We start from the raw sequence: 19,570 nt of genomic DNA, 5'->3' as shown, positions 1-19,570 counted from the left end.
GGGGGGTCAGGAAAGGATGTGGTGTTTGTGCTGGGCCTGGGAGAACCAGCAAGGTTTAAGTCTAGGGGAGAAGGACATATAGGGACAGAGCAGCAAGGTGAGACTAGAACTGGCCTTAAGAAAGGGGAAGTTGGCTGGAAGAAGAGACAGAGGCTTAATCCCCCAACACCTTTAATGCCTTTGGACTTGGTTTTGCAGCTAATGGGCATCTGCTGAAGTTCTTTGGTGCAGGAGTGTGTCAGGCTAAGAGCTGTGCTTTAAATAAAGTATTCCCTCAGCCAATGCAGGGTAGACTACAAGTAGGAAAAAGGAGAAGGCAGCCAGGGCAGTAAGGACCTGCTTGAACAGTCCTAGGACAGAACCATCTGTCATTTGTTCATCAAATACTCATTTCCTGCCTGCTACACACCAGGCCCTGTTCTAGGCACTGAGGATCCAACAGTGAACATCAGATAGTGCTTGCCATTGTAGGACTGGCAGAGAGGGAGAGAAGCAATCAATAAACATACAGTGTGTCAGGTGAAGCTAAGTGCTGTGGAGAAAGATACAACAGGGTAAGGAGTGTGGGGAGTGAGAATAAGAAAGTTTTCCACAATGGAATGGTGTAGAGACTTCTCTGATAAAGTGACATTTGAAAGAAGTGAGTAAAGTGGATGTCTGGGGGGAGAGCATTCTAGGGAGAGGGAATGGCAAGTACAAATGCCCTGAGGTGGTCGTGAGCATAATGAGAGTGGGGCTGGAAATACACGAACATTTATGTAAAGACATTTATGGAGGATCAACAAGATTTATCACTACTTGGATGGTGGGTGGATGTTGTGACTTCAGTTTGGTTTCAGGCAGGGGTGCTTAACACCAGACATGAGGAGGCCGTTTAAAAATTCCAGTGTCCGTGCTCTGTTATTCTGTTTACCTGAAGTTCAAAAGTAGACAAAAATACCCAGAATGTATGAGGAACTCTGACCACTCAATAATAAGCAGACAACGTGATTTAAAAATGGGCAAAAAATATCAATAGACATGTCACAAAAGAAGATATGAAAATGGCCAGTAAGCACAGGAAAAGATGCTCGATATAATTTGATATCAGGGAAATGCAAATTAAAACCACACTGAGATGCTACTTCATAGTCACTAGAGAGACTAAAATTTAGACTGACCATACTAAGTGCTGGCAAGGATATGGAGCAACTGGAACTCTCAAACACTGCCGGTGGGAATGTAAAATGTTACAGCCACTCTAGAAAACAATTTAGCAGTTTCTTATAAAGCTAACATAAATTTACCATATAAGCTGGCATTTCCACTTCTATGTATTTGCCCAAGGGAAATAAAAACATATGCTCACACAAAGACTTTCTTGTATATGAATGTTTATAACAGTTTTTATTCATAATAGCTGAAAATGGAAACAGCTCAGGTGTCCAATAACAGGTGAATATATGAACAAACTGTGGTATATCTATGTGATGGGATACTACCCAACAATAAGCAGGAATGAACTAATGATGCATGCAACAATATTAATAAATCTCCAAAAGGTACTGCTAAGCACACACACACACACACACACACACACGAACAAAACAAAACAAAAACAAACCACAAAGGCTACCTACTGTATGATTGCAGTTATATGAAATTCTAGAAAAGACAAAATGTAAGGGATCAAAAGCAGATCAGAGTTTGCCTGGGACTGGGACTGGCAGGGAGATTGTCTGCAGAAGGGCACAAAGGAACCTTTCTGGTGTGATAGAAATGTTCTACAGTGCTGCTGCTCGTGGCTGACACACGTATATGTGTTTGTCAAGACTCATTTGCACACATAAAATGGCTTATTTTATTGTCAATGACTTATACTTCGGTAGAATTTAAAGATTAAAAAGAAAACATAAAACTCATCTTCAATGGCGGAGGTTGGAACAGTGGTTTCTTGGGGGGAATGACTGCCTGGAGAGGGTACAAGATAGTCTGCTTGGGGACAGGAAGTACTTATACCTTGATCCAGGTGGTCACCCCAGGGATGTATACTTATGTAATGGTCCATTGAGCTGTACATTCAGGATTTATGTACTTTACCATGTGTAAATTATACTTAGAATTTAAAAAGTATGATGTCTGAACCCCGCTCCTGGAAATTGGGATTTAATTGGTTCAAGGATGTGTCCAAGCTTTGTTATATTTTAGAAGCCCTTAGGAGATTCTAATATCCAGCCAGTGTGGAGAGCCATTGCTTTTGGAGACAGGAAGGAGAGCAGTGTTGAGTCTGAGCGACGGGGAGCAGTCTGGTGGCACATTCAGGGCAGGAGGAGGATGTTCAGCTCAGCCTTGGCTTTCAGGGGATTTGAGGTGAGGCTGGGTCTTCCAGGCTTCCATAGGGATACATACAAGGCTAAGCAGGGTACTGCAGACTTGGAGGCTGTAGACAGAGCTGACTGTGTGCTGAGTACTCTTGGGAAATGTGTGCTTGTTGGGGTTTGCTTCTGCGCAGGCTTCTTTTCCTACTCCTAGGGCAAGATGGCAGCAGATGAAGGTGCACGGGACACCTTGCGGCTCCAGTTCAAGGCCATGCAGGAGATGCAGCACAAAAGGTTGCAGAAGCAGATGGAGAAACAGAGGGAAAAGGAACTGAGCCTCGAAAGCAAAGTTGATGACCAAAAAGAGCCCTTGGAGATCTCGGATGGCCTCAGCCTTCTCCAAGCTGGGGAGCAAAACTCAAAAAACAGCTTCGAGCAGAGGTAAATGCAAACTTGAACCCTCCCGGGAGCACTGGAGGGAGGTAGAGAAGGTGGGGGAGAAATGATTACAGACAGCTAGACAATCAGGTTGACTAGATGTGTGTATATAAGTTGGGCCACAGAGATTTTGACACAGAGGTTGTTACTGAAGATTTGCCTCTGATAGATCTGTGCTCCCGTGGATATAAGTTGGTATGAAATGTGTATAAAAATTGTTCAAAGTCAAATTGAAAATTTGAAACTCATCAGGGTGTAGTTTATTCACTTGGATTTTCTTATTCCGTCTCTCTTTCATGAAAACCGTGTTTGGGTTTCTGAGGAGGTGGTTGGCTAACTCTGATGGTTCATAAATGATGATTGCTGCAAATTCTCATCTGAGATCGTTCTCCTATGCCAATTCCCCTTCCTGACACATAACAACCATAAACATACCTGTCCTAAGAAAGCTCTTGGTGGGTTCCTTGGTTTTTCACATTGGTGAGAAGGTTGAAAGTAGTCTGGAATCTTCTCATTTTGTTTTAAATTCAGTGCATGTTGATTTATACTGGTTGTCAAAGCAGAAGTCTATATTGATAACAAAATTCTCTGATAGTAAAAAAACAACAACAACAACAAAAAAAAAAACCCAAAACTCCACAATAGTTGTTGAGTTGTCTCTTTGCTTCTGGTTTGGCCCAGAATCTATCTTACCCATCCTCAGATGGGTACTTTTTATGGTTTCTCAACTTTCAAAATGTTCCACTAAAAAATGTTAATAGGGAAAAACATACAGGTTGTGCAATAATTGGAAAAGTTCCTGTGGCTCCGAGATATTAGCTCTAAGTTAACCCCAGACCTATGTTTCCACATGATCTTTTCCCAAATTGGAGAAACTGGTTGGTGGAGGCCCGAGCCACTGATGGAATAACAGCAGTAATGATGATATCAGCTGTTAACTAATAATAACCGTTCCCTATAACGTCTATAACTTACTCACTTCCCACACAACTGTCCCTAGGGAGCCTGTTCTGTGCCTCACGGTAGAAATGATCACAGACCCATCAATCATGTGGTTCTCGTGTTTTAAAGTGCTGGAGAGTACCTTGCAAGACAACTCATGATGAACAAAACCAACCACCTGCTCGGATTTCTGTCAGGTTTACCTGAAACCTAGAGACCTAGGCTCAACTTAAGGCTTAGACAATTCCTGTGTGGTCTTCTAATATGTATGTGTATGTGTATATACACATGCAGTTAAGACTATCAGTATCTTGGGGCACCTGGGTGGCTCAGTCGGTTAAGCATCTGACTTTGGCTCAGGTCATGATATTGCGGTTCATGGGCCCAAGCCCTGCCTCGGGCTTGCTGCTCTCAGTGCTAAGCTCGCTTTGGATCCTCTGTCTCCCTCTCTCTCTACCCTTCCCCTGCATTTCACACATTTTTTTTTAAAAAATTTTTTTTCAACGTTTATTTATTTTTGGGACAGAGAGAGACAGGGCATGAACGGGGGAGGGGCAGAGAGAGAGGGAGACACAGAATCGGAAACAGGCTCCAGGCTCTGAGCCATCAGCCCAGAGCCCGACGCGGGGCTCGAACTCACGGACCGCGAGATCGTGACCTGGCTGAAGTCGGACGCTTAACCGACTGCGCCACCCAGGCGCCCCTCACACATTTTTATATATATTGCTACTGCAGTCAGTCTGTTCTAAATGCTTCACGATACATGCTATGATTTCTTCTCAACCTATAAATAATTTAGAAATGTGTTTTTCTTAAAAAAAAATAATTTTTTTTGAGAGAGAGAGAGAGAATGTGTGTGGGGGAGGAGCAGAGCGAGAAGGGGACAGAGGATCTGGAGTGGGCTCTGTGCTGATACCGGTAAGCCCGATGTGAGGTTCAGACTCACAAACCATGAGATCATGACCTGAGCCAAAGCGAGACACTCAACTGACTTGAGTCACCCAGGTTCCCCAGGCATGTGGTTTGTTGTTGTTTTTTTAGTCCCAAACGTATGATGGGTTTGAGGGTTTGTTTTTTATTTTATTTTTTTGCTGTCTTTTTAGTATTGATTTCTAATTTTAGTCAATTGTCATTAAACAAAAAGGTCTGTATGATGTCCATTATGTGGAATTTGCTAAGATTGCCTTTGTGGCCTATAAGATGATACATTTTTATCCATGTTCCATGGATGCTTGAACGAGTATGAATTCTTGGAGAGAGGCAGTCAGTTATATAGCCCTTTCTTAAATCCATAGTAAACAATGTAATTCAAACCTTTTTTCTCTTTTCATGTGTGTGCATGTGTGTGTGAGTATGCGTGCATAGTCACTCGGTTTTGAGAACAGAGTGTTAAAATCTGCTCATTGACATTTTCCATTTTGTACAGACGAGTTCTTTTCACCACCTAGTGCCCAACCAGGTACAACAAGCCTGGGCAGTGGAGGCCTGACTCCTGCCCATCAGTCCCTATAATTCTGCCTTTGCCCTTGTAGGATGCTTGAAGAGGAGATCACACACCTTCGAGAGCAGCTCAGGGAGACAGTGGATGAAAATGGGCGATTGTATAAGCTGCTGAAGGAAAGGGACTTTGAAATCAAACATCTCAAAAAGAAAATAGAAGAGGACAGATTTGCCTTCACAGGTAGCTCAACCATTGCTGTGGCAGTGCCTGCCCTGATCTCCAGGTAGCTGGCCGAGCTGCCACGGAGCCCCCCGGGGCAGGGCAAAGAGCAGGTCCCAGAGCACACGTGCTCAAGAGAGAGCGCCAAGGGTCAGCCATGGTCAAGGTCATGCGGATGAGTCCTGGAAATGAAGGAGAGGTAGAGGAAGAGAGCAGGCCAAGGAGGCCGGTGAGCCAGGAAATGGGAGCACAGGAGCAGCAGGGACAGTCGGCAGGCCTTCTGGGCAGTGTTGGTGACCTGGCTAGGACTCATGACAGGGCTTCTCCGTGGATTCTTGCTGCACGTTTGTCGGGCCAGCGCGGTCCGTTTTATCTTGGTGCTCTGGCTCAGCCATCGTGTTGTGGATGTGAAAAAACCCCGGTGGAAGCAGGCATTCACTCTACAGCACTTGCTGCTCCAGAAAAGTGGACGAGACAGGGAAGTTAGCTGTTCTGAGGGAATTTCCTGGGACCTAGTAGGGTCTAGAGTGGGCCTTGGCCCTTTTGGTCTGGGCTGGACCTTGGCTCTGTTGGTAGGGACGTTGGCCATATGGGTCTGGGGATGACCTCAGTTCTGTGGGTGTGACTGGACATTGGCTCTGTGGTTATGAGCTAGACCTTGGCCCTGCAGATCTGGTGGGGACCTTGGCCCTGATCGTCCTCTGTTCCATGTACACCCGTTGAGCAACTCCCAGGTAGCTGACTAAACCAGAAAGCCAGTGTAACCAACCACAGATAACAATGGGCCTCACCCGGCATCTGCCAGAGTGTCTCTCCCTGCCTTTTGAGAGCCAGTGTATTTAAGGGTAGGTACATGCAGAGGACCAGTAGGGAATTAACAGCCAACGGGAATTTGGTGTCCCAAAGGCCCTTGGTCACTATTGTGCCTCACTCCATTCTTTGGCCTTTTCTGTCTAAAACAAAAAACGACACTGAAGGGAAGGACTTGTATTGTGAGGAATAGAAAAACACACCCAGCCTGGCTGAGGTTCAGATGTGAAGGGGCAGCTTGCCCTTTGGCAGGGCCATAGAGAAGCTGATGAGTTCCAGGGGGAAGCAGGAGACCTTCCCCTCCCCAGGAGCCTGTGGACACAGGGGTGATTCCCTCTCGCCCAGCCTGCCCCGTGCCGTCTCTTTGCTGTCTCTGCCAGCTTGCTCAAGGCCTCGTCTGACTGCCAGCCCCATCTCTTCCTCAGGACTTCTTAAATCCAGTCCATGCTATGCAGTCACCATTTCTGGTTTCCAGTGTCAAATTTTGAAGAGAAAGGTCTGAGTGGCCCAGCGTGTGTGTTTAGACCAGGCCTCAAGGGACAGTCTGCTGACAGCTGACAGACTGGTTTTCCTTTGGCTGGATTTTTAGTGATTGCTTTAATTCTGTTTTGTTTTTTATTTTTTAAGTTTATTTGAGAGAGAGAGAGAGAGGTAGAGACAGAACATGAGCAGGGGAGGGGCAGAGAGAGAGAGGGAGACACAGAATCTGAAGCAGGCTCCAGGCTCTGAGCTGTCAGCACAGAGCCCGACGTGGGGCTCGAACTCACAAACTGTGAGACCATGACCTGAGCTGAAGTCGAATGCGTAACTGACTGAGCCACCTAGGCTCCCCAATTCTGTTGTTTTTTTTTAACTACACTTCTTTGCATAATTTTTTAGTGATTGCTCAGGCAATCACAAAATACATAACTTGTCACAGGCTACTTAGAATTAACATCTTACTAGTTCAAGTGGAACAAAGAAACTACCACCATATGGGTCCCTTTACCGTCCCCCATAATAGTGCAACTTTTATATGTATTATATCTCTATATATTGAAAATCCCAACAGATAATGTTATAGTATTTGCTCTCAATCATTACACATATCTTACAGAGCCTAAGGAGACAAAAATAATCTATTATATTTACCCAGACATTTAGTATTTCTGTCCTTGCCCATTCACTGCTGCTCCCTTATCATGGGATTGCAGCTTCAAGAGTGGGGCTTGGGAAAGAATAGAAAGAAGGAAAAAAAAACAGCAGAGGATTTTTCTTGTTTTCTCTGAGTGCCCCTTCCTGCCCCTTAGACCAGAAAGGGCTTCTCTTGGACCTCTTCATGACATCTACTTCCAGGATTTATGCTGCTTTTGAGTCCTGGAAGGAAAGCATAACACAGAAAACTCACTGCTGGACCATGTGTCCTTCCAGGTCTGGTTTCCATCCCTGTTCTGAGCCTTTCTCCTGAAGTGTCCCTAGCCTCTGCAGCAGGTAGGAGGAGGCCAGGGGCAGCTGCAGGCCTGGGCTGAGTCAGTTTGAAAACCATCAAGCACCCTTGTATACCTTCCACCAGTTGTCACTCTCAGTCCGTTCTAAGGCACATGACAGTTGTGTTAAAAAAAACAGGCCTAAGAAGGTGTCCCTGCTGGTTACCCACTGCTGGAATGTCGGAAGCATTCAGAGAACTTGCAGACCATCTGACCAGACCTGCGTTGCGCACGTGGACAGGGGACTGTGAGGCTACCCCGTCAGTCAGGAGCTGAGCTGAGCTAGCTCCCATTGCCTGCCATCTGCACGGCCCCATACGGTTCAGATTCCCACATTCACACCCTGCCAGCAGCTTCCTGCCCTTGCCCACTGTGTTCTAGCTACTCTGTCCTGCTCGATGGGCCTCAGATTCTCCAAACATATTCCTTTCCTCCAAACATGGACCTTTGCACTTGCTGTGTCCTTTTCTGAGAATACCCTTCCTAGTTGGGAACGCTCTTCTTGATGGCTTGATCCCTCACTTTTCATTCATCCAGGTCTCTGTTCACACGTATCTCCACAGACAGGCCTTCCTTCCTGACCACTCCGTCTAAAATAGCATCACCCCCATCCCTCTCATCCCCTTGCCCAGCTTCATAGCAGGCAGTCCTCCCAGGCACTGGAATGCATATTTATTTGTTTTTTATTATCTGTCTCCCCTGCTGGAATGTAAACTCCATACGTCTGTTTTATTCACTGTTGAATCCCTAGTACCGAGAGTGCCCAACACTTGGTGAAACTCAATAAATATTTATTAAATGGGTGCATGCCTCTGTGTTGGTTAGCTGTCACCACAAAGCTTTGTGTCAGAAACAACCACATAATCTTGGCGGCATTCGGCAGTAAGCATGTATTGAGCTCAAACATCTGGGGTTAATTGGGGCTCAGCAGATCTAGGTCGAGCTTGACTAGGGTGGGTTAGCTTTATTCCACGTGTCTCTCTTCCTCGTCCTGGGCCCAGCCAGCTGGCCTGGCTGTGTTCTTGTGGAGATGGCACGAGTGAAAAAGGGGGGGCTTTAACTGCACAAGTGCTTTTCAAGCCTCTACCTGTGCCTTATCTGCTAACAGCCCATGGCCAAACAAGTCATTGGCTGAGCCCAGAGTCAGACAGGCATAAGGGGGTTGAGGGGGGCACACATGATTTGCCGGAAGGCACAGAGCACAGGGTATGGCTGTGTAACCGTGTCACTGAGGAGGGCATGGACAATTGGGGCAATAAACTGATATCCCATAGAATTAAAACTCTGCTTCCGGATTTTGTAATTTCCTGAATGGCTGCCTTTCTACTCATCGGAGTGGGGTTTCAGGGTGCCTACATGTGCAGTCACTCCCCCGAGCCTCTGCCCTTTCATGAGGGTTTCAGCTTTTCAGACCCCAGGGCTGTTGGTAGTGTGGCATGAGTTTGATGTGTGGGCCTGTGCTTTTAATTGACCTCCCAGTTTTCTTTCACTTTAGGGACAGCCGGTCTGGCCGGGGATGTGATCGCCACCAAAATCGTCGAGCTGTCCAAAAAGAACCGGGCGCTGATGGCAGAGTCAGAGGGTGCGAAAACCAGAGCGAAGCAGCTGAACAATCGCATCCGGGAGCTGGAGCGGGAAGTGAGGAGCCTTGGTCACTGCCGCCTCTGGAGGGGACTCCCAGGACCCTGGGCCACTCCTCCAGAGAGGGAGCCACACTTAGATGCTTTGGGTCCCTCTGAAGGGCTTGTGGGTCAGTGTTCGCTAAGAGTTCCTCAGTCTTTGTCACGTCCTGAGAGGGGAAAGTGTGTCAGGAAGCAAGGGGGGCACAGGGCACGGGGAGGCAGCCGGCATGGCGGTTAGGACGCCGACCCGGAGCCTGACCACCTAGAGGTGAATCTTAGCTCCAAAGCTGCCTTACTTTGTGACATTGAGCAGGCTATAAACTCACTGTGTCACATGACAGTAATAAGAGTACTCACCCTAAGGTTTTCTGAAGATTAAGTGTAAAATGCTTTGACCAGTGCCTGGCAGGTAGCAAGTACTAGATAAATGTCTGTTAAATGAATTAACAGGGAACCTTGTGCCAGGGCACTCTAGCAGTTGGTCTCACTTTTGCCCATCTTCCTCTTTCTGCTGCCCCCTGCCCTCCCACAGCTAGTCACAGACCCCTCCAGTCTTGCAAGGACACAGCCCAAGCAGTTCATGGTCCCTTAGGAGCTGGAATGGAATCCATATGCTAGAGAAAACCTACGTAGCTTCCTTATATGGCTGAAGAAGCTGGAGCTTAAAGAGGTTAGGGGGCTTTCTCAAGTCATACAGCACGTGGTGGTGGTGCATCGCAAATCCAATTCTGTTGCCCCCCGAAATTCTCCTCAGTTGTTGTGGTAAGGCATTGAATGAGAGCTTCTTTATTCTATAACAATTTGTTTGAGATCCATCTCAGGCTCTGTGCCAGGCCCCGTGGGGGGAGCAAAATAGGCATGGGCCTTGCCTCCTCAGAGACAGACCCAGCACCGAGGGCCTCATAGAGGAGTAGGTACACACAGTGGGTCCATGGAGGGTAGGAAGGGGCCACACTGGGAAAGGGGGGATGGGCCCCCATGCAAAGGGCCCAGCAGATACCAAGACTCTGAGTGGGGAAGAAAGTCTGGGAGGAAACCCATGTGGCCAAGAGTGAAGCAAGATGAGGTCAGAGACCACACCCCCAGCCTTGCCAGACACAGTCCGGTGTTTGTGTGAACAACTGGGAAAGCATTGAAGGGTTAGTTGACTGTATGCAGTGCTGGGCTTGGCTACAGGCCATGAGCCCATGTGGCAGGTTTCTTTGCGTCTCTGACCCTGTCTCCTCGTCAGTCACATTAAGTCCATAGTCCCTTTATGGTACGCCTCCCAGACTGTGGACAGAACTCTGGGATACAGACCACGGCTGCAGTATTATTATGTGTTAAGCTGTTAGTGAATCTTGGTGCTACTCTAGTGTGTGGTTGGGCAGTGAGGCCGACAATCGATTAAACCCTCTCTCATCACAGCAGTTTGTAGAGGAGAGTTCTTCCATTAATGGTCCTAAAGTGAGCTGAAAGGTGAACCACACACCCGTGGCGGCACCAGGGCACTGCACTCAGGCACGGCAGTTGCCAAGCAGAATCCAATATTAAGTGCGAGATTTACTTTTCAGCTGCAGGCGGCCCAGGCTAGGCTACCAGCCAAGGCGGCCACCGACGTGGGAGCCAAGGCGCCGAGGGCTCAGATGGGAGACAGAGCCTTGGTATGAATTCTCTTCTGTGCTGGGGAGTCTGGGAGGCAGCCGTGGGCCTGGGTCTCCCGTCCTCTATGTGAGTATAGGCGCCTGTGTCCAGGGTCCACCTCCGTTGCTGAGCCAATGCCCACCATTGTGGCATCCTCAGAGCAGCCATCAGGGAATGAAGTCCATGGTCTGAGGCCAAGAATGCCCCAGTGGAGGCCAGGTCTAATTCTGATTCAGTCCCTAGAAAGAACAGGAGGGGTCTGAGGACCCTGGAACCCTAGAATTTGGGGACCAGCAACGAAGGCCTTGTCCAACTGGCCTCCCACTCTCAGCCCAGCTGTGTCCTCTACAGCATTCTCACTGGGGAGACATCCAGCCTCCATCTTACCCGAGGGACAGGGAGCTCACTAGGGCCCAGCACTGTGTGTTGGTGGGGGGGACATTTCATATTGTGAGAAGTCTTCCCTTTGTACAAAGTAAAAGTGACTATTGGGAATGGCGGCTTGTCCCTCAGATTCCATTTTGCTCAACCAGTGTGTAGGGCATGAAACCCAAGAAACGGAAATTGCAGGCCCGTGAAAGGAAGGCAGTCTGACCCTGTGGGTTACCAGGGGGGAGCATGGAGCCCAAGGCAGATAATAAATACCATCAGAGTCTCAAGAACAACCCAGGAGGCCTCTCCAGGGGTTTTTCTTGGGAAGCCAGACCAGTGGGAGATAGAGGGAGCCAAGCCTTAGGACTCCCTGTCCAGTGTTCCTTTTCTAGTCTCACCTCCCTTTTGCCTACAATGCAGAGTAAAGCCACCTCATGCCTTTCTTGAGGAGAATTAAGCCCTCAGTGTATAGTGGTAGGGCCCTAGGTTCCAGAAGTAGAACCTAGTAGAGTGAAGGCTAGTCTTGTATAAACCTGTCTCATTGGTGGGAGGGCTCTGCCCTTGGCAGGGGCTGTGCTTATAGGGCCTTTCCTGGCCCCAAGGGACACTGTTCAGCTTCTCCTGCTTTATCCAGAACACTGAGCACTTCCACGTCCCTGACTAGTCTGCCACTGATGAAGGACTGCTTGATTGGTCACTTGTTGAGCCCTGTGACACAGGGAATCAAAGATACGGCCTCTGTCCACAGGGGAGCCCAAGAGGGGAGATGAGCAGCCATATTGAAGGAAGGAGGGGGACAGGGCCTTCAGAAAGAGTCCCAGGGGCTCAGAGTTCACAAAGAGAGCACACCATGCGAGGCAGCTAGGAGGTGGGCTGGAGGAAAGTTCCTGAGGTGGGCCTTGCTGGAGAAGGAGGATGGAGGAGGGCCTTCCAGCAGGAGCTGTGCAATCCGAGGCTGAGAGTCCGAGAACCTGTTCTGTTTGCTAGCTGGGTGTCGGCTGGACAACGTCTGGCTGCAGCCCACAGCCCGAGAGGGGCAAGGGGAATGTCAGCCAAACAAGGCTAGCGTGGGGTCACCCACGGAGGGAGGCCTTGACTGGCAGCTGGAGCAGGAATTTCAGCTTTGCTCCGTGGCCGCGGGGAGCCTTGTGGGCTTCTGATACAAGAGTGGGTGGTGGGCCGCAAGCGTCAGCTCATCAGTAGCCTGTGCTTTCCAGGGTACCTCTGATCAGAGAGACGACAAAAGCAACACCCCCCTCACTGGACTGTTTGGGGCAGCCCCAGCCTGAACCACACTCCAGAGGCCTGCATGCTCACTCCTCATTCTGGCCCCCGTGTGCCAAAGCACATTCCAGAGTGGAGCTGAATGCCTTGTCTCCACTTGGCACAGTCAGCATGGGGCTTCAAGGGCTGTGCCCCTCGGACTACATTTCAGTTATTCCCTCAAAGAAAATAGCCCAGGGAAGGGGAGGCTTATACCCATACTCAAGTCCCCCACAAAGCCTGTGGAATTTCACTCTGGCCTGAGTAGCCCTGAAATGGCAGGGGGCGGGGGTGCAGCTGTCCAGGAGGAGAGGACTGGGGGGCTTGGCAGAGCAGAGGGGTGAAGGCTGTTATGCACGCGGGCCCAGCCCTCACTAGGACACTATCTAGCTCTCAGCCCCCTTTGCCAGCTGCCCCCTCAAGCCAGGCTAGGCCGCCAGCCCTCACACTGCTCTCTGTCAGAATCTGCCCCAGAAAGCATCCTTTACGTGCATTATCCTATCGACACTCATGGCATCCTGGAGGCTGGTGTTGTATGGCCCTATTTTACAGATGAGGAAATCAGGCTTGGGGAGGGGTGTCTGTCATTGCCTGGGTTCTAGATCTGGGTCCAGGATGTGTCCTCTTTCCATGCTCTGAGCAGGGTCACAGCCATCACGTGGGACACTCATAAATAGAGCTCCTGCACCACCACCAGGGCCAGTGGGGGTCATGGCACCCAAGACCTGACAGGCAGGGATCACTTGCCAGCCTGGGGCAGATGTAAAACAGCACACAAGCAGGGAGAAGGATGGCAAGTAGCCAGACAGGGGGAAGGACACACACACACACACACACACACACACACACACACACACAATTTTTTTAAAGGTACATTTGCGGGGCGCCTGGGTGGCGCAGTCGGTTAAGCGTCCGACTTCAGCCAGGTCACGATCTCGCGGTCCGTGAGTTCGAGCCCCGCGTCAGGCTCTGGGCTGATAGCTCAGAGCCTGGAGCCTGTTTCCGATTCTGTGTCTCCCTCTCTCTCTGCCCCTCCCCCGTTCATGCTCTGTCTCTCTCTGTCCCAAAAATAAATAAACGTTGAAAAAAAAAAATTAAAAAAAAAAAAAAAAAAAAAGGTACGTTTGCATTCTATGTAAGTTCCCGGTTTATTCTCTGTTCACATTTGTTACTCTGTTTAGCCTCATGGTGGAGCTGCGAAGAAGCAGGACAAAGAAGTATTTTTATACCCGTTCCACAAACGAGGAAACCAGATGAGGCCAGACTTCTCGGGCTGTGTGTCCAATTCCTGTTTCCTTCACCAGTGGTTTTCACCTGGGCTGTCCAGAACCTCTGGGGTCCAGGGAACTTCCCAGACCCAACTTGCGTGGCTCTGCCTTCCATGCTAGTGTTCACAGGAGGTTTTGTGTGTGGCTGCTGAGGAAAGATCAGAAGTCCACTGCAGCCCCCGCCCTGCTTCCCAGAAGTCCAGCTCACCTGGTCTTTGGGGCAAGAGCAGATGGTCTTGGCATCACTGCCCGATGGGACTTTCAGCCCACTGGTGATGCGTGGGCGCCAGAAACAGCTTCAAGTGGGAGAATCAGCTAGTGCAGGGGAGGGACCAGTCTTCTTCTAATCTGACTTGTGTCAAATCCAGTCGGCTTTGTGCCCTTGAGCAAGTTACTCCCCCTCTCTGGGCCTCATTTTCACTACTTATGGAAGGGGTTTGGATGGGCTGACCATGGAATCCCTTTAATGCCAAACTTTTTTGAGTCTCAGAAACTTATACTGAAGACAGAGAAATGGGCAGCGCATTTTTTTAATAATTTTTTTTAATGTTTATTTGTTTTTGAGAGAGAGAGAGAGAGAGAGAGAGAGAGAGAGAGAGGGAAATAGTGCAAGCTGGGGAGGGGCAGAGAGAGAGAGGGAGACACAGAATCTGAAGCAGGCTCCAGCCTCCGAGCTGTCAGCACAGAGCCTGAGGCAGGGCCCGAACCCACAAACCGTGAGATCATGACCTGGGCCAAAGTGGGCACTCAACCGACTGAGCCACCCAGGTGCCCCTGGGCAGCACATTTGAGAAAATTTTGCATCCAAATGGTTTAAATCAAACATTACTAAAAAAATAAATAAATAAAAGACACTGCTGAGAGTTCCAGCAGGCAGTTTTCATGGTTGCTGCAGTTCTGCAAGCCACAGAAATGGAGTCTTTGGGGGTCAAACTGGGTCCTTATTTCTGTTTAGTGAGTTCATTGCCAGGAAAGGGAGCCCCAGGCCCAAGCTGATGGTTCCGGGGGAAGGAGGCCCCGAGTTAGGATGGTCACCGTCCCCCTGCCAAGTTGAGGTTGCCTTCTGTGCATGAACTAGTCCCCTCTTTATTCTGAGTGGAGATGGTTTAGCTGCAATGCCAGTCTTTGGAGCACAGCAGAGAGTGCCCACACCTAGGAGGTGTCTGGGAGGTGTGCGGCCTGCGGGCTTCCTCCAGGGGCTCCCCCTTCTGTGGTCACTGCCTGTGTCCGTGGACGTGCAGTACTCTGAGCAAAGGGCTTGGCGCCCAGGGTTGGGTTGCCAGGATTCACGTCCACGCTCCACCTTCCCCAACCGGGTCTCCCCAGCCCCTTCAGCATCCTCTGCCTGTGCACCTGTCAATAGAAGCTGCCTCACAGGGGTGCGCGGGGATTACATGAGTTGCCCCACGTTGAGCACCCAGCACGGTGCCTGGCACACACCTGGCTGAATGGAGGCTATGATTATGGCTACTATTAGGCAACAAGTGACTACTCTCTCCTCTGTCCTTCCCAACTAGCCAGAGACCCCAGAGGTGAAGGTCTTGCAGGACAGGCTGGCAGCCACAAACCTGAAGATGAGTGAACTCCGCAACCAGATCCAGTCGGTGAAGCAAGAGCTCCGGATGGCCCAGAAGGTATTTCAGAGCCAGCAGTCAGGTCTTCCTGTATGGCTGGGATTGGGAAGAGCATGGCCAGGACAATGGGTTCCATTCAGGGGCAGCAAGTGCTTGGCCCCATGAGCATCATGCTGCTTGCTCTGGGTCAGGTTCCAGGTCCAGTAACTTCCTTCTGTCGGCCCTTGATATTGACCATTGGTGAGTGGGGTTGCTGGCTGCCTGAGGGGCCCTCGTGGTGCCCTCGTGGTGCTCTCCCTGCCCTGGACAGAGAAGGACAGTGCCTTCTACCCAGGGAAAGTGCTACAGACTTTCCTTATGCTACGTGCACCCTAGTAGATCCCGGGTCTCTCCTTAATAAGCCACCTTGGACTTGGAAGCCTGCCAAGACTTGCCTCCTGCCCTCTGCTGTCTGTGATATTAGAATATGAATAGGTTGTTTGTGTGTTAAAGGCCCCTTTCAAAGAAAAATACTTAGACTTGGGATGCAGGCCCAGCTGGTTCATCATTTATTTTTATTTACATAGTGAATTCTCTGGCATTTGTCTTCTCTGCTGGAACCACTCAGACTAGCCAAGATTTCCAAAACAGTGTTCTATTGTGGAAACAAGCGCCGGAGACCGGTGCGCTAGATTGGGTTCCCGTGACAGGCTTCAGAGGGGCTCTGGGCACCAGCTGGAGTGTTTTGTGTCCACCTCAAAGCCTTGAGGTAGGGCCTGCACACCACCGTTCAACAGCTACAATGTTGGGCCCTTCTGGAACCAAACACCCCCAACTGACGTTCGGTAGTCTTCCTCCTTGCTGTGCTCAGACATGGCCCCTCGTCGGTGGCTTCTTACAGAGGTCAAGGCCCTGTGGCCATGTACTTCCTGTATCTATGCAGAATGATCTCAGTTTTCAGTGACAGGTGAACAAATTGAGGAAGCAGATTTTGGTCAACTTTGCAGTTCACTCATCCCAGAATATGTCAAGAGCAGAGAGGGCCGCCTCTGGGCATTGTTGGCAGTCCCTTGTCGGCTGTAAGCATCGCCAGGAAATGCTGGGGCCGGTGGGATTCTTGCTTTCCCAGGGACAGCGGCTCTGAGAACATGGCCAGCTGGCCCGCGAGGCAGGAGGAAGGTGTGTAGGCGGGGGCAGGCCCTCTGGGAGCCCCATGCACCCTTGCACTGCTCCTTAGTAGGAAGGTGCGTAGGCGGGGGCCAGGCCCTCTGGGAGCCCCATGCACCCTTGCACTGCTCCTTAGTAGGAAGGTGTGTAGGCGGGGGCCAGGCCCTCTGGGAGCCCCGTGCACCCTGCACTGCTTCTTAGTAGGGCAGCAGTATTAGGGCTCTTGTGGGGCCCTCTCTCCTGGCCTCACTCGAAGGGCCTGCCGTTTTCAGGTTTTGACCAGTGAGGTTGGGGAAGATGTGAATGTCCAGCAGCTCCTGTCCTCTCCTGGGACCTGGAGGGGTCGGGCTCAACAAATTCTCGTTCTGCAAAGCAAGGTGAGTGCGCTTCCTCTGGGCCCGAACAGAGGGCTCAAAATGCCCCAGAAAGGCTGACGCCGACCCACATTAGAGGCACAGAACCCTAAAAAGGCCTTGAGGCACTACAGAGCATGCTTGCAGGGCTGCGTCGTCTTCCATTCTCCCCCACCAGCCTGATTTTAATTTGTTATTTAACGAACAGGCATTTATATAACACTTACCATGTGCCAGGCACTGGCGCTTAACAAATGCCAAAACCTTTGATTTATTTTACCCTAGGCATATTTTCTTCCCTAGTTCATGTAAATTTGCGTGACTGTTATCCTTGCAGGCTTTTTCCAGTTTTGTCCAGATGCTTGAGGGCTTTTGAAAGTTTCAGTTACCCAGTAAAGACTTAGCCTTACCCCCCTCTTTATGTTCTAAATATTTTGGAGCATCTCTGGAGGCTAAGAGCTGCGACTCCAGAGCCAGGCTGGCTTGGCTTCAAATCCCAGCTCTTGAGTCACCAGCTGTAATGGCCTTGGGCAAGTTCATTCTTGTCTCTGTGCCTCGGTTTCCTCATCTGTATCCTGTGGATAAGGATAGGAGCCACCCCACAGGCTTGTTGGGAGGACTGAATGAGTCTATATGTGTAAAATGACCAACACAGTGCCTGGCATGGAGGAAACACTGTACAAAGGTTAGCTGTGGCTATTTTCCTTTTTTGCCTTCAAACCAAAAAACACAGGAGTAGGTGTGTAACTTCTACTATTTGCCAAGCACATGGCCTGCATCCCCAGGGACTTTCAAGTTCACAGTTCCTGGGTGGCTTTTGTCCTCAGGGCCTCATGGGGATCCTTGAAGCCAATACGAAGGTGCGGAAAGTCTCCAAAACACTGTAATTAATGACCAATGCGTGGCCTTGGGGTTCAAAAGACCCCAGTTTGAGTCTGCCTTCAGTTGCTGGTCTATAGGTTCAGTGACCTTGGGTAAATCACTTCTTCGCTCTGGGCCTCTCTCTCCTCACCTGTAAAACGGACGGTGTTGTGGATTAAATGAAATAACATTTGTAAAGCACCCAGCACAGTGCCTGGCCATAATAAGCACTCAGCACGTTTGTCGTTACCATTGTTAAGCTGCATAAATAAACGATTAAAAGTTTCATACTGTGTTCTCTAATGCTTAACTGGAATTACCACACATTGCCACACGAGGGCGCTGATGTGTGCTTTCAAAAGCATGCTGTGGAATCCTAGTCAATTTTGCCCCAGCATAGGTTTACCCAACTGTGTTCCATCATTTATGTATCAACATGGAAAGCAGGGTTAGAAGGACCCTAGGCATTATTCACTTCAACTCCAGTGCAACAAAGCCATCATTCTGTGGGGTGACCTCTACCTGCCACTGGCCAAGAGCCTATGAGTGCTGGACTGTGAGCAGTGGCCCACCCGGGCCAACTTGGGGTTTCTCAATGTTGCCTAATCCTAAAAATCACCCATAGCAGGTGATTAAAATGCAGGTCCCCAGGTCCTTCCCCTGGAGTTCTGACTTGTTGGTCTGGAGTAGGCCCTAAGATTTGTCACTCTAAGGAGCATCTTAGGGGTTCCCAGGCTCGGACAAGTTCAGGATACTGAATCCTTATAACTTTATACGGGGTGTACCCTTAGGCCCATTTCACAGATGAGGGACGCGAGATTCAGAGAAGTTAAGCAAGCTGTGTACATTCACACAGTTAGGATCTGAGCGGGTCTCTCAGCTTTTAAACGCCATCCTCCCTCTGCAACATCTCCTGCAAGTGGCCAGGAACCCGTGGCCTCCCAAGTCTTGGGTGACCTGTCTGTTAGAGAGTTCTTCCTTGTACTGAGATCCTCCAACCTCTCTCTCCAAGGTTCCTGGAGCCACTCAGCTGCTTCTTGGTCTCAAATAGCCTCTAAGGGATGGAGTGATTTTTCTCATTGTCCAACTAAATCCCCCTCGCGTCCTCCCCTGTTTTGCTCAAGATGCCGCCTCAGGTTCCTCCCCCACCTCAGTGCCCCTCATATGGGGTTTCTGCGTCCATCAGACCCTCCCCTAGTGGGATTTCCTGTTGCGCCGCAGGACAGCCCCTGAGTGGTTGAGTCTGTGGGTGCAGACCCACTGTGGAATGACTAGTTTACCGCTCTCAGGTTCGTGAGCTTGAGAAGCAGTTGGGACAGACCCGGAGCCAGTCTGCAGGAACATCCAGTGATGAGCCGTCTGTCTATCCAGACCCAAGGAAGCTGTCTGCACAGGAGAAAAACCTGCTGAGGATCCGCAGCTTGGAAAGGGAAAAACAGGAGGGCTGGGAGGTAATGACGTCCAGGGAGGAGGTTAGTCGGGCACGTGGCACCGGGAGAACATAGCCACCTCCGCAGGGCTCTGAGGCCCATGCATTCATGAGTTCTGAGTCACCCCTTACAGGCAGGAGACACCTGGGGTTTGGGGCACCTTAGTGCATGTTCCTCACATCCTGTCAATCCAGCTTGACACCCTCAGCCCATTTCATGAGCTTTAGGTGGCCCCATCCTGGCTGTTCTGGAGATGTTGGACCTGAAATTGTCACTGTAAAACGAGAGGAGAATGTCACGGCCCAGAGTGACGACCCAGGGACAGCATCAGGTGGGGCTCAGGGGAGGAGAGCTCCAAGCCGTGGGGAGGCGGGCAAGCTGGGACCAGCACCACACGCATCTCACTGGCTGTGCTGGGAGTGGCAGAAGCCAAACTCTGTCAGGC

The 19,570-nt window shown here is 49.9% G+C and overlaps 1 protein-coding gene across 3 annotated transcripts in view; it reads left to right on the top strand.

Moving 5' to 3' along the window:
• CCDC13 (coiled-coil domain containing 13) overlaps positions 1–19,570 on the top strand; it is a 54,562-nt gene that overhangs the window by 11,594 nt on the left and 23,398 nt on the right. Inside the window, exons 2-8 of one of the 3 annotated variants that reach the window (XM_032594654.1) lie at positions 2,492–2,738; positions 5,210–5,358; positions 9,109–9,251; positions 10,789–10,878; positions 15,279–15,395; positions 16,754–16,858; positions 18,985–19,146. In XM_032594654.1, coding sequence (XP_032450545.1) covers positions 2,518–2,738; positions 5,210–5,358; positions 9,109–9,251; positions 10,789–10,878; positions 15,279–15,395; positions 16,754–16,858; positions 18,985–19,146 — 987 coding nt within the window. In that variant the 5' untranslated portion in view covers positions 2,492–2,517. Of the gene's footprint in view, positions 1–1,357; positions 2,739–5,209; positions 5,359–9,108; positions 9,252–10,788; positions 10,879–15,278; positions 15,396–16,753; positions 16,859–18,984; positions 19,147–19,570 lie in introns of those variants that run through there. The other 2 variants (XM_032594653.1, XM_032594655.1) reach the window with 2 other exon arrangements.

The sequence above is a fragment of the Lynx canadensis genome, chromosome C2 (genome assembly GCF_007474595.2).
Source record: "Lynx canadensis isolate LIC74 chromosome C2, mLynCan4.pri.v2, whole genome shotgun sequence".
In the NCBI taxonomy this organism is placed as follows: Eukaryota; Metazoa; Chordata; class Mammalia; order Carnivora; family Felidae; genus Lynx; species Lynx canadensis.
Note: the sequence above shows the minus strand (reverse complement) of the source record. Positions and strands in the feature narration are given on the sequence as shown.